This window comes from Dermochelys coriacea, chromosome 17, assembly GCF_009764565.3.
Source record: "Dermochelys coriacea isolate rDerCor1 chromosome 17, rDerCor1.pri.v4, whole genome shotgun sequence".
Classification (NCBI taxonomy): domain Eukaryota; kingdom Metazoa; phylum Chordata; order Testudines; family Dermochelyidae; genus Dermochelys; species Dermochelys coriacea.
Genome location: NC_050084.1, coordinates 5,494,308 through 5,510,020, shown reverse-complemented (window position 1 = coordinate 5,510,020; position 15,713 = coordinate 5,494,308). Strand labels below are relative to the sequence as shown.

The window sequence follows — 15,713 nt, the reverse complement described above, 5'->3', positions numbered from 1 at the left end:
GACTGAGACCAATTTAAAAATGAGGTCCAATATGGACATTAAGAAATGATATTATAGAATAATATTCAGGAACATCTGATGTTGGTTAAACATGTCCATTTATTTGAACTGGGCAGCTGCATAATCCCTAGGGCAGCCATTTTAATGATAATTCCAACAAGGAACAGTGCAACATATCAAGACGAGTGGTTCAGAGCTACAGTCAGTGAGACAGGGAACAGGAAAATTCCACAGCTATTTTTATGGGTGAAGGGGGAAGTACAGAACTTGCCTATAATTAGGGTTACCAGATAGCAACTGTGAAAAAATGGGGCAGAGGGGTGGGGAGGTCATAGGCGCCTATATAAGAAAAAGTCCCCAAAAATGCGACTGTCCCTTTAAAAACGGGACAGATGGTCACACTACCTATCATGGGGAAAATTCCTATCACAGATGGTTTTCTTTGAGATCCTCTAGGCCAGTCTGGACATTTGGCATGGCCTAGAGGATCAAAGAAGAGGATCTGTTGAAATCCTTTCTGTGATTTCAGCTCTGATCTACCCGACTTGATAATGATTAGGTCGACTAATTGCTTTGTTATTTAGTGATTTAGCCATGTTTTACACTTGTGATTGGTAATTCTGTTTCATCTTGCAGTTTTCCTTTTCAAAGGCCAGTTAAACCAAAACATTAATTGCCACGGCTAGGGCTGCTAATAGCTCATTTCTGTATGTTCCTCAAAGGTACAAGGAAAATATGTGCATTACAAATAAGTATCAAGGCACATAAGAACAATGAGAGTGCAGGGAAAATAAGGAAACTTCACTGGTCACTGCAAGAAGGAAAATAGTATATGCACACAATACACCCTTAGTACTGTAACAAAGCACATACGTGTCTGACAACTAAGAAATTGCCTATCAATATTTCTTCATTAAATGTAATTCAGCTAAGCTCTAAATGGATAAATTTCTCCATCCGTGTCATTTGAAAACCATAGAAACAATGGTTTTTAACCATCAGAGGAGTGAAGTTTTGGAATAGCCTTCCAAGGGAAGCAGTGGGGGCAAAAGATCTATCTGGTTTTAAGATTCTACTCGGTAAGTTTATGGAGGAGAAGGTATGATGGGATAATGGGATTTTGGTAAGTAATTGAAATCTTTAAATATTCAGGGTAAATAGGACTAATCCCCTGAGATGGGATATTAGATGGATGGGATCTGAGTTACCCAGGAAAGAATTTTCTGTAGTATCTGGCTGTTGAATCTTGCCCATATGCTCAGGGTTTAGCTGATCGCCATATTTGGGGTCGGGAAGGAATTTTCCTCCAGGGCAGATTGGAGAGGCCCTGGAGGTTTTTTGCCTTCCTCTGTAGCATGGTGACAGGTTTCAGAGTAGCAGCCGTGTTAGTCTGTATTCGCAAAAAGAAAAGGAGTACCCGTGGCACCTTAGAGACTAACAAATTTATTAGAGCATAAGCTTTCGTGAGCTACAGCTCACTTCATCGGATGCATTTGCATCCGATGAAGTGAGCTGTAGCTCACGAAAGCTTATGCTCTAATAAATTTGTTAGTCTCTAAGGTGCCACGGGTACTCCTTTTCTTTCTGTAGCATGGGTGACTTGAGGGAGGCTTCTCTGCTCATTGAAATCTTTAAACCATGATTTAAGGAATTCAGTAGCTCAGACATAGGTGAGGTTTTTCATAGGAGTGGGTGGGTGAGATGCTGTGGCCTGCGCTGTGCAGGAGGTCGGACTAGATGATCAGAATGGTCCCTTCTGACCTTAGTATCTATGAATCTATGAATGGGAATCTTTTGCTTTTTGGAAGACCAAACCCCATTTCCACATACAGTGTTAAAGGCTTTGGAATTTAGTTTGAATTTGTCAAATGCAGTTGAGAAATATCTTCTTGAATCATGTTTATCACTGAATCTCTGTGTTGGGACAGCACATACTTACAGGATAACATGAAAAGGCTAAATATAAAACAACGGACTCTATTCAGCTGAAATGAAACAAAAGGAAACACTATACCACTTAGATATATTATTTTTATTTGAGCAAACATGAAGACATCAATTTGGAAATCTTTATTTTTTACCTTGTATTAAGTATTAAAGGATCACCATCCAGTGTCTGATAAGAAAGAAGCAGGTATACTGTTCAGTCCATTCTCTAAATATCAGATAAAAGATGAACTTTAGAAAGCTTTCAGAATTACAGCACAGTTCATCAGAACGGACACATATAAATGTGGCTTGCAGAATCATCTATATATATGTGGGGGAAAGCTTGCAATTTGTTTGGTTGTTAGGCAGAGTCACTATAAAGACTTTGGATAAAAGATGAAACTAAAAGCGTATTTGAGAAATCATCTGAAGACATGCTGTGAGACAGAAAGATCTAGGGCCAAAATCTTAGTTACACAAGATCCTTTCATCTCACTCTGGTAGCATGAAGGGACCTTAAAGTAGGCCTAAATTAAATGTACTGTTTTGGGCCCTTTCCACTGCCAGAGTGGTGTAAAACGGCTTTGGTATAAATGAGAATAGTGCCCCATATATTTGGCAGATGTTAGATCTGAACAAAACAAAGCTGCTATTAAATAAAGTGGTACAAATGGCAAACCACAATGTTTTCCTAAGTCAAAACATGTTGTGGGAAAAATAAAATAAATGCCTCAAAGCCGCTAAATACAACACATGACTAACCAAAAATTGCATAATTTAAGTTTTGGCTGATTTAAACCATTGCTGTGAAATATCAAATAGTCATGATTTTATACATGTATAATTAGTCATATGAATTTGTTGCTACATTTTGTTCTTTGTTAAATCTCTAGGCACAAACAGGAGTGGGGCCTCCAACACCCCTTGGATTTCAATGGGAGCTGGGCAACTAACTGCCCTTTGTGTGCCTTTGAAAATGTCCCACTGAGATTTTTAAGATCAGAAGCAATGTTTAGAGAAGTCTATATAAAATTCTCTTCATGCATTCAAGTAACACTGTTACAGTTTGTTTAAAATTATGTATGATGCACACAAAAGTAAAAACATTAGAAATCTCACACACGTTGCAATGTAATTTAAGGTGTTTCTTATGCAGAGTGCTATATTTTAAGAAAAATAGTCATGACACATTTCCATTTAAAATCATTTGCATTCTAAACTTTAAACACTTATATGCCTGTTGATGTTCAATGAAAAACAGAATTTGAGATGGATGAGCAAACGGTCAGATGAAAGATACCAAAATGTCAGACAGCCTACCGACTGTTGTTGCCATGAGATCCAACAGTCAACATCAGTCTGATAAGCTATCCGACAGGATGGTACAGCCATGGAGATGTCACGACGGTAGGCATAGGCAACACAAGTGAACATTCAGGCAGAACAAAATGCATGTTTATTGCGCCTTGCTTGAGAGCGTCCCTACTCTAATGGGAAGACATCTAATTTAATAGGTGTTGAGCCAGTTCTATCCTAAATAGGATCCATGTGCCACCATTTAAGAATGTCTGATTAAACAAGTCAACTTATTTTAATATTCTGATGGATAAAACAAAACTACATTCCTACTAGTTCAGGGACTATTAGAGAAGCGTTGTATATACACAGTAGCACTGAAATGGTCACCTATTTACCAAGAAAAGAAAAAGTCTGCCCCTTCAATGCAAATTAATTTCACACACACTGATTTGTAATAATATTTAAAAGAGAATAAATATTGGGATATTTTTGAAGTATACTTTAATGTTCTTTATTACGGTTATTAATTACTATTCCTGTGTTTTACATCAAACCTGTCTTAATTTCTGATTTCTACGCTTCCCCAACTTTTTTCCTGCAGCACTCAGTGCTATAAATCTGTATTCCTGACATTAAGCAAACATCTAGAGTGATATGATAAAAAAAATTAGTAACGTCATTCAACGAGCCTACGTAAATGAATAAATCAAACCATACTGCAAAGTGCCAAATACATGCTTTCTATTTCCTTCTGCTGAGCAAGAAGTTCAAGAAAAATTAACAAAAGGTTTCTGTGCTTACTGTACAGGAAGGATTAGTAAGCATGCAATAAAATGGACATAGGCTTAATAAAGAAACTAAAGAGAAACTGAGTATACCAAAGGTATTGAGGGGAAAAAACAGCTTAAAAAAGACTGACAAGAAATTCTGGAATGATCAAAGATGACTTTATAAAGTTTTATCTTGACTTCATTCTAAATATACAGAATAAAAAAAGTGAACTGCACCAGTTTGACATCAGCCATCTCTGCTTACACCATTATGAAGTTGGCAAGGGTGGCTTTTCCAACTGAGAGCATGTGCGATGTGACGGCATTTCTGAGAACTCAGATGGACTCGTATTACCATGAGGGACATGCAAGAATGTTACCCAGTCTACTATCATTTACACACATTTCAATGACCTTGAAATGATGAGGCACGACAGCCATCCTTCAAAAGAAAATTGTTTAGGCCAGGCTGCAAGTTAATCAGGAAATCTGGAGTTGTGCTAAGTATTAAATCATCAAGTTTGGAATTAACTTAAATGGAAAGCATTTATGTTCAGCATTAGTTTAGCATCCCACTTGCCACCCCAGAAAGTACAACTCAGACTGAATTAAAGAGTATATACATTAACATACATACGTTTGTAAATGAAAGTTATTCTCTAATAGTGAATTACTTTCAAAATAAAATAATTAAAAACTTGTTACAGCTGGAAAACTGATGATCTTAAAAAGTGTTTCCCTGTTTTGAATAATGCCGGTTTTTAACTTATGGTAAGACCTGTCACTTGCATGTCTGCTAAAGCCCATTTCAATGGGTTTTACCCAGCTTATTTTGTCTTTTCCTCAGAGTACATCTTCTGCTGCACTCGTTTGGCATAGCTTTGGGCCATGGAGTTTATTATAGACAAGATGAAATAGCAAACCATGATGATCACAAGTTTTTCAAACATCCATGATAACCAGTTCTCCCCCTGCAAAATCAAAAAACAACAGAACAAGGGAAAAAATTCAGATTAGCAGAATACAAAAGAATTCTCCTCCTCCTAGCTGAAGGGAAAGAATATAATCATCTCAGGATTCTGTATAATTTATCAAACTACACCAGGAACAAGCACAAACTAACAGGATCCCTGCAGGCTTCTGTGTAAAGCTAACTTTGGTCTTTTAAAGCCACCATGAAAGGTGCTGCCAAATCACTGCAGGGCAACTGATCATTTCTGGTGGGCAAGATGATAAGTGATTTATTATCCATGATTTTGGTTTTTTTTGTTGGTGTCTCATAAAGTTCAGGATTAGGAAAGCCTGATGTGTTTCCTAGTCATTTCCAGAAGGTACAATACGGTCACTGGTTAACACTCAGTTTTTACTGAACTGCCTACAGCATGTTAGCTTCCAGTGAGTATCAATTTCAAGTTGTGTAGCTGGAAGTTAATGTGATGGACTAAAAAAATCATGCTTCTGCAGTGTTCTCCAGTCCTGTGATTTTTTCTACTTTCTATTTCAGTCAAAGGAGGGCAGCAATGCACTGCACAGAGATTACTTCAAAGTGCAGAACATGCTTCCGCCTAGTTATTCCAGACTGATTTTCTCTTAATTACCCCCCTTTTTCTGTTAAGAACTAGGAAAGCAAATGTTTATAGAAACAAAGGGTTTAGGACTTAAAATGTAAGGTTAATAATTTGTGTACATCAATATCTCAGTTGTCCTAAAAATATCATGTCTAAAATTTAGGTATTAATTAATCCTTTTATATCTAAACCCGTGGGACATATATTTAAAGATTTTTGCATGAAAAGGGCCCTACTTAAACATTGTATTTTCTTAATATTTTCTGTTTACCCATCAAGATGTGTTTTGGCTGGCTGGCTGGCGTGTGAGTGTGTGTGTGGGGGGGGGGAGTAGGGTTAAGTAGCAAACAAGAAAAAAGGAAATTCAAATCCTATATACTTTAGTAATATTTGATGGTGTGGGGAATTCTTTACACATAATTGTACATGTAAAGTGAACTTTTCCCTGTCTTTAATAGCTTGCCTCTTGTACCAAAAGAAATGAATAGAAAGTCAGTACAAACCACCAGCTTTGCTTAGCTGCCTAGCTTACTCCCAAATGGATAGAATGTCTAACCCAGTTGTATGTAGTACAAATATAGTTTTTCCTTTGAACTTCTCAGCTTGTTTTTAAAATCGATTCAAAGCCTTATCTCCTTTGAGATTTGCAGGTCTTTAAAAACTAGAATCAAAACTTAATCAGATACACTGGGTAAGGAGTCAAGGAGTAGCAAAGAAGAAGAAAGGAAAAGAGGTAGTGGGTGGCATTCTTACCTGTGGCACTCCATTGTCAGACTTGTGGTGAAGTTTAATTCGCTGAGCTTCCAAGTACTCTTGAAACGGCTTCTGAAGAGAGGAACCTATACTTGGGACAGCACTGTTGCAAATTTCATTCCAGAGAACAAGACAAAATTTGGGGAGAAAAAACAAGAAAACAATTTATTTATTTTTTAAAAACTTACCACTTTGGCTCAAAAGGAACAAAGTTCAGATCAGAGCCATAGATCAGAAGGCATTACCCCCGCATGGGATAATTGGGAGACCCAAACAATACAGTGTGTGTTATCAGTACATCTGAAGAAGAGGGACAAGTGGGTCCCCCAGACTCTCAAAAAGAAAAAAAAAAAAAGAGTAAAAATAAAATAAAAGGATTTCACAGCAGATTGATAATAAACTCAGAGGTAACACAGAGAGCTATATGCTCCACTACTTCCTCAAAGCCAGGGAGAAGCTCAGCTAAGCCTGTGCAATGATGCAGGGCTGAGAATAAAATGAATGACTTCTCAGAAGTCCCACATTTATCATCAGCAGTTCCTGTAAGAACTGGTTTGAACCGATTAATAAGGAAATGACTTGTGCTTGTGTCATCCCTCAGTTAAAAAAGAAACTGCCCGCCCTATGACTTGCTCCTATCTTCTCAAAGAAGGCGGCTCCTTTCTCAAACTAAGTCCTTATTAGGACAATCTGTGCGTCATCCTTATCCAAAAAGAATGCATTAGCAAATTCTAAAGACACCTCCCACTAGCCAATGATTAACAAAGGAACAAAGAAGGAACTATGAACCTTGTTCTGATTCACTCCATGTTTTATGGCAGATGACTTGCATAGAAACTACAGTATGTTACTAAACACCTTGTTCTCAGATGACTGTAATAAGGATCACTGATAAATTTATGCACTCAGTGCCTTCTCCCATCTATAAAGAGCTGGAAATACTAAGCTGGACAGGCTTAGCAAAGTAGCTACCAAATTCCATTCTGCAGATGCCAGAGCATTTTTAAAATTGTAACTTGAGGCTACTCAAATGAATCAGTATCATTTTTTGTATCCACTATCTAACGGTTGCAGACCATACCAGTCAACAGTAATACAACTCAGGAGCTGTATCCTCTCTCCCATTGGGACCTACTTGCTCCTAAATACATGGTTCTGGGTGCTTTAGAATTACCCATGAGAGATACTTTAAGTCTTTGTTACACTATGGCAACTTCTCATCAGTGCTGACAAAGTTCCTATGGCTGGACCCTTCTCTACACTAGGGATCTCTGTGAAAACCAGTAGTTTTTTTTGTTTTTTCCATAAAATGTTCCCAATGCAGACATGCCCCATCTGATTTTCAAAATCATTTAGTGTGCTTTAAAAAGGGGGGGGAGGAGGGAGAGAAGTACTTCCCATATTAAATTTCATATATTTATTACACTGCATTACAATTCACTCCTTTTCACTAGACAGATTACATTTTCCTGGGTAAATAAAACAAGTTAAAAAGGAGGACAATGGCTTTCTAACATTTAGAATTTTAGTAAATCCACAGAATCCCAGAAGTACAAATAGCTCACTTTTTGTTAGTCTCTAAGGTGCCACAAATCCACCTTTTCTTTTTGCAAATAGCTCACTATCAGCCTTGTTAATTAGATTTGCTCTATTAGCTTGGGGCAAGCAATTTTACTAAATGCCAAGTTTAAAAAATATCTTCAGTGAGATATTTCCTCATCAATATGGATAAACTGGTGAAAATATTTTGTGTCTGGGCTGGTAAATTTTCCTAAAATTTTTGCAAGGCGACTGTAAATATATATCCATGTATTTTATGTAAGGGTATAGTAGCTTTTACAAGCTATTTCCAGTTCTTCAGAAAACTCCAGTAAGGGCCCAGCTGTTAGGTTTGCGGCAGAAGTTCTCCCGAATGACTCGTTGGTCAGTACGAGTCACTGTTTTAAAAAACAGTCTCTTGGGTACTTTTTTTTTTTTTTTAAATAAATGACACGACAAAAGGAAAAAGCTACTGAAAGGTAATATTTTACTTTTAAAACTTTATATGAATTTTAAAATAGAAATGTTTAAATGATGAGAGTTGAACTAAGTAGTTGTCCAAGCCCTTAGTTTAAAAAAAAAAAAAAACCCTCATCTACTCAGTCTCCAAATTATAATGATTATCACAGGAGTGAAATGAAAATTAAGAAGTTCACAGGGTTGAGATTAGGGCATTTCCTCCTGATACACCAAGAGTATATTTTAAAACAATTCTTTCATTTAAAACATTCTGCACAACTTCTTATAATGGTGAATGATGACTGAAGTTCACTTTATGACAGAACTTCATTAAGCTATTTTATGGACCTTTGGGCCATCCATACAAGGACTGTGGGAACCCTATATTAGGTCCTGCATAACTGAACAATTGACTATATTTTATGGCATATTTATACTTATACACTCAGTTGCCAAAGAAATGTGCGTTGTATACACTTTTGCGAGAGTAAAATTTAGAATGTAGCAAGCTTATACATGTATATTCACAATACTAGAAATAAAATTCTTCTTAACCTTAGTGGTTAAAACTTCTAGTTTTGATTATTTCTATAATCTTCCAGTAAAACGCAGCCATTTAAGTGGTACTACTAATTCTCTGACCATTTCCTCACAAACTATTCTGAAGAGCTAACATTTCACTGAATGTACTGAACCCAATTTAAGTTGCAGGGTATATACATTTTTAAGGCTAGCAATTGATTAAATGCATTTTAAATTACAGGCCACAGCTCTCCCTTCCTAATGGATCTTTAGGAAAGTATGTCAACCCACTAACTCAACCACCATGGACTGGATTTCAGCATCAGTTTCAAGAATTCTACCCATTTGCTGGGTGGAGCTGCAACTGCAGAAGCGACAGCATTTTGCATCACAGTTCTGCGCCGCTCAGCAATGGGTTTAAGATGTAGCTTCAGAAGAGTACTGTGGTTCCAACTTTCTAAATGCAAACCGCATACATCACTGCACAACTGGCTGAATAAAGGAAGGTGGTGGAAGATATCCCCTCCAACAGTAAAATGGCTTCAAACTCCCTCCTATCTACCATTCTGTTCAGATTCTCTCAGCTTCCATTGTTAACAGAGGAAAGCCTGTGATCTTTTAAAAGAAGTAAGAGTAATAATAATAAAAGTCAATGAGATAAGAAATCAAGGATCTAAATGTACAATAGAACTTTGTTCATCAATATACTTTATAATCTGCAAAAACAAAAAGATCCCTACCTTTCAAAGGTTTAGCAACACAGGTAGTGAACTGATGTATGACCTCAATTTTTGTTTTAATAGAAAGATCATTCACAAAGACATTATGAAACATCAAAAACAGTGATAACTGTCATAATAAGTGAACAAAGGACATTCCATGAAGTATTCTCCTTTATTGTATTTATACACGAATTTGCAGAATTCATTAATTTGCATTGCATCTCTGACAGTGAGATTGGCTTTATTTTTATATTAAGCTTTAGAAAATATTTTTAGATTTTATCTTGCTTGCAAAAATACTCTCTCTCAATTTGGATTCATAATGAAAGATTTCAGAATAAAATATGTACCATTTGCATAACCTGAAATTGTACTTTTTATTTTACTTTGCAACCATCTTATACTAAATCTGACTCTTACAGTGTGTATGATAAACCCATTGCTTCATGTTCTCTGTGTGTGTACATCAATCTCCCCTCTGTTTTTTCCACCAAATGCATCCGATGAAGTGAGCTGTAGCTCACAAAAGCTTATGCTCTAATCAATTTGTTAGTCTCTAAGGTGCCACAAGTACTCCTTTTCTTTTTGCGAATACAGACTAACACGGCTGCTACTCTGAAACCTATCTTGAGGAACTGTGAATCACTTCTGTTTAACTGGAAGCTACAATTGGCTTTAAAAGATTTCTTATTTTCATTTACCTGTGTTAAATATCATGTTTTCAGCTATTCATCTGAAAAACTGATTTGCAAATTTTTCAATGGAACAAAACTTTACACATCTTGGAAGCTTCATGATACACTTTGAGTGATCCTACATTAAAGAGCTTAGCCTTTTTTAGAAAAATATTACTGATTGAAGAGAATTTGTCAGAAGCAGTTGAATGGAGTTAAAATTTCTCTTAAAGAATTGTGAAAAATTGGTTATTTTGGTTGAACAGTTTGGAACACACATTTCTGCTCTAGTTACCAAAACATTTGGAATTCACTGATAATTTATTTGCACATCATAATAATCAAAACCGATGTGTCAAGGTCACTACACACTGCAACTTTCTATGTATGTATCTATCTATATATTTATTTATTTTGCTTAAAACAAAAATCACTGACTATCTCTACAAAACTCCACATATCAAATGTATGATGGTGATAATGAAATGGTGCTTATGATTTAGCAGAAATCTTAGCCTGAATCTCTTTGGGTTAGAAGTAGATTTTTTTCACAAAAAATTAACTGCTCGGAAGAGATGCACCAAAAAAAATTAATGATTGGAACAATTTATCAAGGGTTGTGATGGATTCTCCATCACTGGGAATTTTTAAATCAAGACAATGTTTTTCTAAAAAGATACACTGTAGTTCAAACAGGAATTATTTTGGGGAAGTTCTGTGGCCTCAGTTCTGTAGAAGGCCCAAAGTAGATGGCAACCATGCTCCCTCTTGCCTTAGAATCTATGAATACCATTTGAAAAAAGTGTTAACAGTACTTTTTCCCAGGCATTTAAAAACACACACAGAATATAAAATCTTGCCACCCCCAAAGTTACAACATAATTAAAGGTTTCAGAGTGGTAACCCTGTTAGTCTGTATTAGCAAAAACAATGAGGAGTCCTTGTGGCACCTTAGAGACTAACATTTATTTGGGCACAAGCTTTCGTGGGCTAAAACCCACTTCATCAGAACTTTCAGCAATATGAAAATTCAGGGTTTTTTTAAGATAAGCTTCATTATTCATTGTATACTTTAATTTTACTAGCTTTTACTGATTATACCTCTTGTACTGTAGGTACCCTTTACTGTTTTATGATTGTATTTACTGAAATTTCATTAAAATTTTCTTTAAAAATAGTCTTTGAACATCAAAAATAACTAATTTTGTCAGTGTTTGCGGTAACTGGGTAATCCTTTTCTGTACTTCTATTGTGCTAACATTGTACTAGTACTTTAAAGAAAAGGCCACCAGAGAGTTTAGAATCTATGGACTTAATTCTACTAACACTTAGACACGTGTAAATTTACTCAAATTTACACGTTTCGGCAGAATAGGAGTCTCAGTGTAAATAGGTACACTGGGTAGCACTGAAGGTGTAATTTTAGCACACCACACCTGTTACATTATGTAGCACTGGAAGAATTAATGATAACCCATTTTCAACAGAACTCAAAAGCAAATCACTTAAGAAGAAATTGCTTAACTTTAAGCATGTACTTACATGCTTTGCTGAATCAGGACATTAGCAACGTACGTTACATTTCATACCCCATTGGAGAAATGAACTGAAGAACAGGAATTAAATTCTGGGCTGTGCTCAGTAAGAAATGACACGCACTCAAAGTCTGAATATATGCAGGTCAGTTTTATCATGGAAATAGTTCGAAGGAGAAAAATAGTTTAAACCAGAATGCTAAATACACTATACAAACTATCAGCCAGGCCTCCAGACTTAAACAGATCAAAACCTCTATTTTAAAAGTGATGTAAGCTCGAGTCAATAGTCACATTTTGTTAATGTTCTCTTTAAAAATACATCCTTTCCATTAAGCTGGAAAGACTCACTGCTAATATAAGGACTAGTTTCAGAGTAGCAGCCACGTTAGTCTGTATTTGCAAAAAGAAAAGGAGTACTTGTGGCACCTTAGAGACTAACAAATTTGAGCATAAGCTTTCGTGAGCTACAGCTCACTTCATCGGATGCATCGGACTGTAGCTCACGAAAACTTATGCTCAAATAAATTTGTTAGTCTCTAAGGTGCCACAAGTACTCCTTTTCTTTTTGCGAATATAAGGACTGGGCTTGTCCAGATTACATGGCTACTGAACACACAGGCCCTGTGCTTGTTCAAGAGACAGTGTTCATAAGAATTAACATAAGTAGGAAAAAGGACCCGACATCACATTCTGGTTAACACGTCAGAGGCCAGAAGTAGCACAGCTATAGTAAAGTACTGTTTTAAATAAATCTAGAGCCAGAGTCAAGTAAATACCTGCCCAGCTTCATCACAATGGACTACCCATGTGAGACTCTCCTTCAAATCAGTTTTCTACAGAGTTTCCCAGAGAGAGAGAGAGAGAGAGAGAGAGAGAGAGAGAGAGAGAGAGAGAGAATGAATGAATGTCTGCATGCAAGTTTGTGAACACACGTCTTACTAACCTGGCCCTTTGGCTCTATTCAACCATATGTTGCCTTTGTGGGTGATAAACTATAGAGACCAGATTATCACCTGCAGAGCCCAATTCTGAGTCAGGAAGCATATGTTCACCATAGCTGTGGGAAGAGTTTTTCAACTGGCTACTCTCTCCCTACCCTTTTGGGCTACCTGAAACTCCAAAGAGATAGAAGATCATGTCCTAATCACATCGGGGGGCTTTTTTTAAATTATTTTTGGTGCCAAAAGGGGAAAAAAAATCTGTTTGCTTTTTGTCAGCATGAGCCGTGAACATATTTTGATTTCATTAATAAAGTAAACTTATCCTAAGGCCAGATTGATTCTCTGGATCTACAAAAAATAAAGTGTCCAGTGGTGAAGAAGAGTCAAAAAGTTAATGTAATGAAGGGAATTCACTGCTCTGGGCTCTCCGCTATTATCTGTGGCGCTGAGGAAGACTGGTTCTGCTTGTTGATCAAACTTGCAATGGCAGACAGAGCAATGGCCTTCAACTTCCACACAATTGTGGAAAGCTAAAGAAAAGTTTTACTATATATCACGTACAACTCCTAATATACCAAGCTTTGAGTTGGTGATTTTTCACATTTCTTTTGAGGTTTTCCCCAAAGGACACAAGAGATACGTAGGAAGCTGTACGTTTTACTCTTCACATTGCTGCACAAGAGGAATGAGGCATTCACTAAAATAGCCACAATTAGACATTTTATGTTGTCCCTTCCTTAAAAGGGCTCAAGATGTTATGGTTTCGTATGGCCTAAATTTTCTCAACAAGAGTTTTATGCCTTGGTTATAAACCCCCAGCAAACAGGTTTGAAAGGATATATTTTGAGTGCCACTGGACTAGTAAGTAAAGCTGACTGATTTGCATGCTTCCCTCATCATCCAAAAAGTACACCTTCTTCTGGCAAGTTATCTGAACCTTCAAATGGTTAATTTTTTTTTCCAGACAGTGATCTAAACAGGCTTAACGGTTAGTATTTTAATGAGCTGTCATTTCCTGTGCTGATAAAGATTCTCACAGTATTTAAACCATCCATTTTCTGAGGCTCAACCAATACCAGGACACAATTCATGGTGAGTCAGAATGGACTTCAGACTTCTTGCCTGACTCAACCATGATAGATTACACTGCAGCAATCTGGACTCACTCCCAAGGTGCCTATGGCTTAAAGAGACCTGACTTCTAAAACTGAGGGCAGAGCCACTGGCTTTAATTTATATCAATGCCGCCTTGGTTTTTAAAATATTTGGGGAAACAAAGAGAAGTCATCTGTATTATTTTAAAATTGGAGAATGAAACTGGTGATATTTAATTAAATAAATTGGGTTTATGCTCAAGGTCAAGGGGAGCAAAGCTGGAGTTAAGAAGCTGTTTTGTGTTTTCATTTTGATTTCATCTGAAACATTATTAGGAATAATCTTCAAATAAAATACTTGTGACACCATGAAATTAAAGTTGCCATAAATGTGATCTAATTTATCTGGCACGTCCTCAAATACACAAGTGACCTAAATGTCATGAACATCATTTCACCTTGAGAGATTTTTATTTTTGGTATGTTAAACACTAACTTTAACAGAGTTGTCATTGCAGTTTGTACTAGACTTCAAATCTGTTGGATATTGTTATTTGTAAAGAAATTTCTTCAATGTGAGGGCAAGAAAAATCAAAGTTATATCTTTAAAAAGCAAAACTACAGCTTTCAAACATTCGCTTGCTAGTTCACATTTAAATCCTACAAGCCCTTTTCAAATAAACTCTTAATTCTATTGTGATCCATCTAAAGGTTTTAACATCAAAACATCTCAAATTTCATTCACATCTGTGTCCCTTTCAAACTATTAAAACCTTTTTCGTGCCAGTTTCCCCATTGTGTACACAACCGTATTATAAAGGCACAATCCCACAGGTTTCTGATATACTTGTGGGAGGAGAGCCATTGATTTACTGCACCAAGAAATGTCAGGTGTAATGTTGCAGAGTGATAGCCGTGTTAGTCTGTATCAGGAAAAAGAACGAGGAGTACTTGTGGCACCTTAGAGACTAACAAATTTATTTGAGCATAAGCGTCCAAAAGCAATTCTACCTCAGGAGACTTTAAATAAAGTCACTGCTAAATTATCTACATTCTCAGCCATTTTGGATTATTTTCAACAGAATTTTAATAAATAGCAAGTCTTAATCTAAATGCAAATAAGAAGCCATTTTTTAATATATACTTTAATTCTGGTGCCAATTCAGCAGGACTTCTTGCCCCATATTAGTGCTGAGGTATTTATGTAAAACAAAGGTCCATATAAAGACAGGATAAATTGGATAAAGTGGATAAATTGGAAAGAGTACAACGAAGGGCAACGAAAATGATTAGGGGTCTAGAGCACATGACTTATGAGGAGAGGCTGAGGGAGCTGGGATTGTTTAGTCTGCAGAAGAGAAGAATGAGGGGGGATTTGATAGCTGCTTTCAACTACCTGAAAGGGGGTTTCAAAGAGGATGGCTCTAGACTGTTCTCAATGGTAGCAGATGACAGAACGAGGAGTAATGGTCTCAAGTTGCAATGGGGGAGGTTTAGATTGGATATTAGGAAAAACTTTTTCACTAAGAGGGAGGTGAAACACTGGAATGCGTTACCTAGGGAGGTGGTAGAATCTCCTTCCTTAGAGGTTTTTAAGGTCAGGCTTGACAAAGCCCTGGCTGGGATGATTTAACTGGGACTTGGTCCTGCTTTGAGCAGGGGGTTGGACTAGATGACCTTCTGGGGTCCCTTCCAACCCTGATATTCTATGATTCTATGATTTGTAAATCAGATCTTGCTCTTCGGACAGTATTCTGTTAAAATCAAAGTGATGTGGATTCTGCCAATTTGATGCTCACTGTTCCAAATTATACTGTTGGGGTCCCCAAGCTGCTAAAGAAATTAAGAAGAATAAACCACAAAGCTAAACTATTCTGCATGAAAAGATAGTTAATCTATAGTATG

The 15,713-nt window shown here is 36.7% G+C and overlaps 1 protein-coding gene across 18 annotated transcripts in view; it reads right to left on the bottom strand.

The window, feature by feature from the left end:
* Positions 1-2,017: 2,017 nt before the first annotated feature.
* Positions 2,018-15,713, bottom strand: part of VMP1 (vacuole membrane protein 1) — a 91,280-nt gene continuing 77,584 nt past the window's right edge. For all 18 annotated transcript variants that reach the window (XM_043499661.1, XM_038375974.2, XM_038375978.2 and 15 more), the window contains 2 exons: positions 6,320-6,422; positions 2,018-4,969 (listed from right to left, as the gene is read on the bottom strand). In XM_043499661.1, coding sequence (XP_043355596.1) covers positions 4,826-4,969; positions 6,320-6,422 — 247 coding nt within the window. In that variant the 3' untranslated portion in view covers positions 2,018-4,825. The remainder of the gene's footprint in view (positions 4,970-6,319; positions 6,423-15,713) is intronic.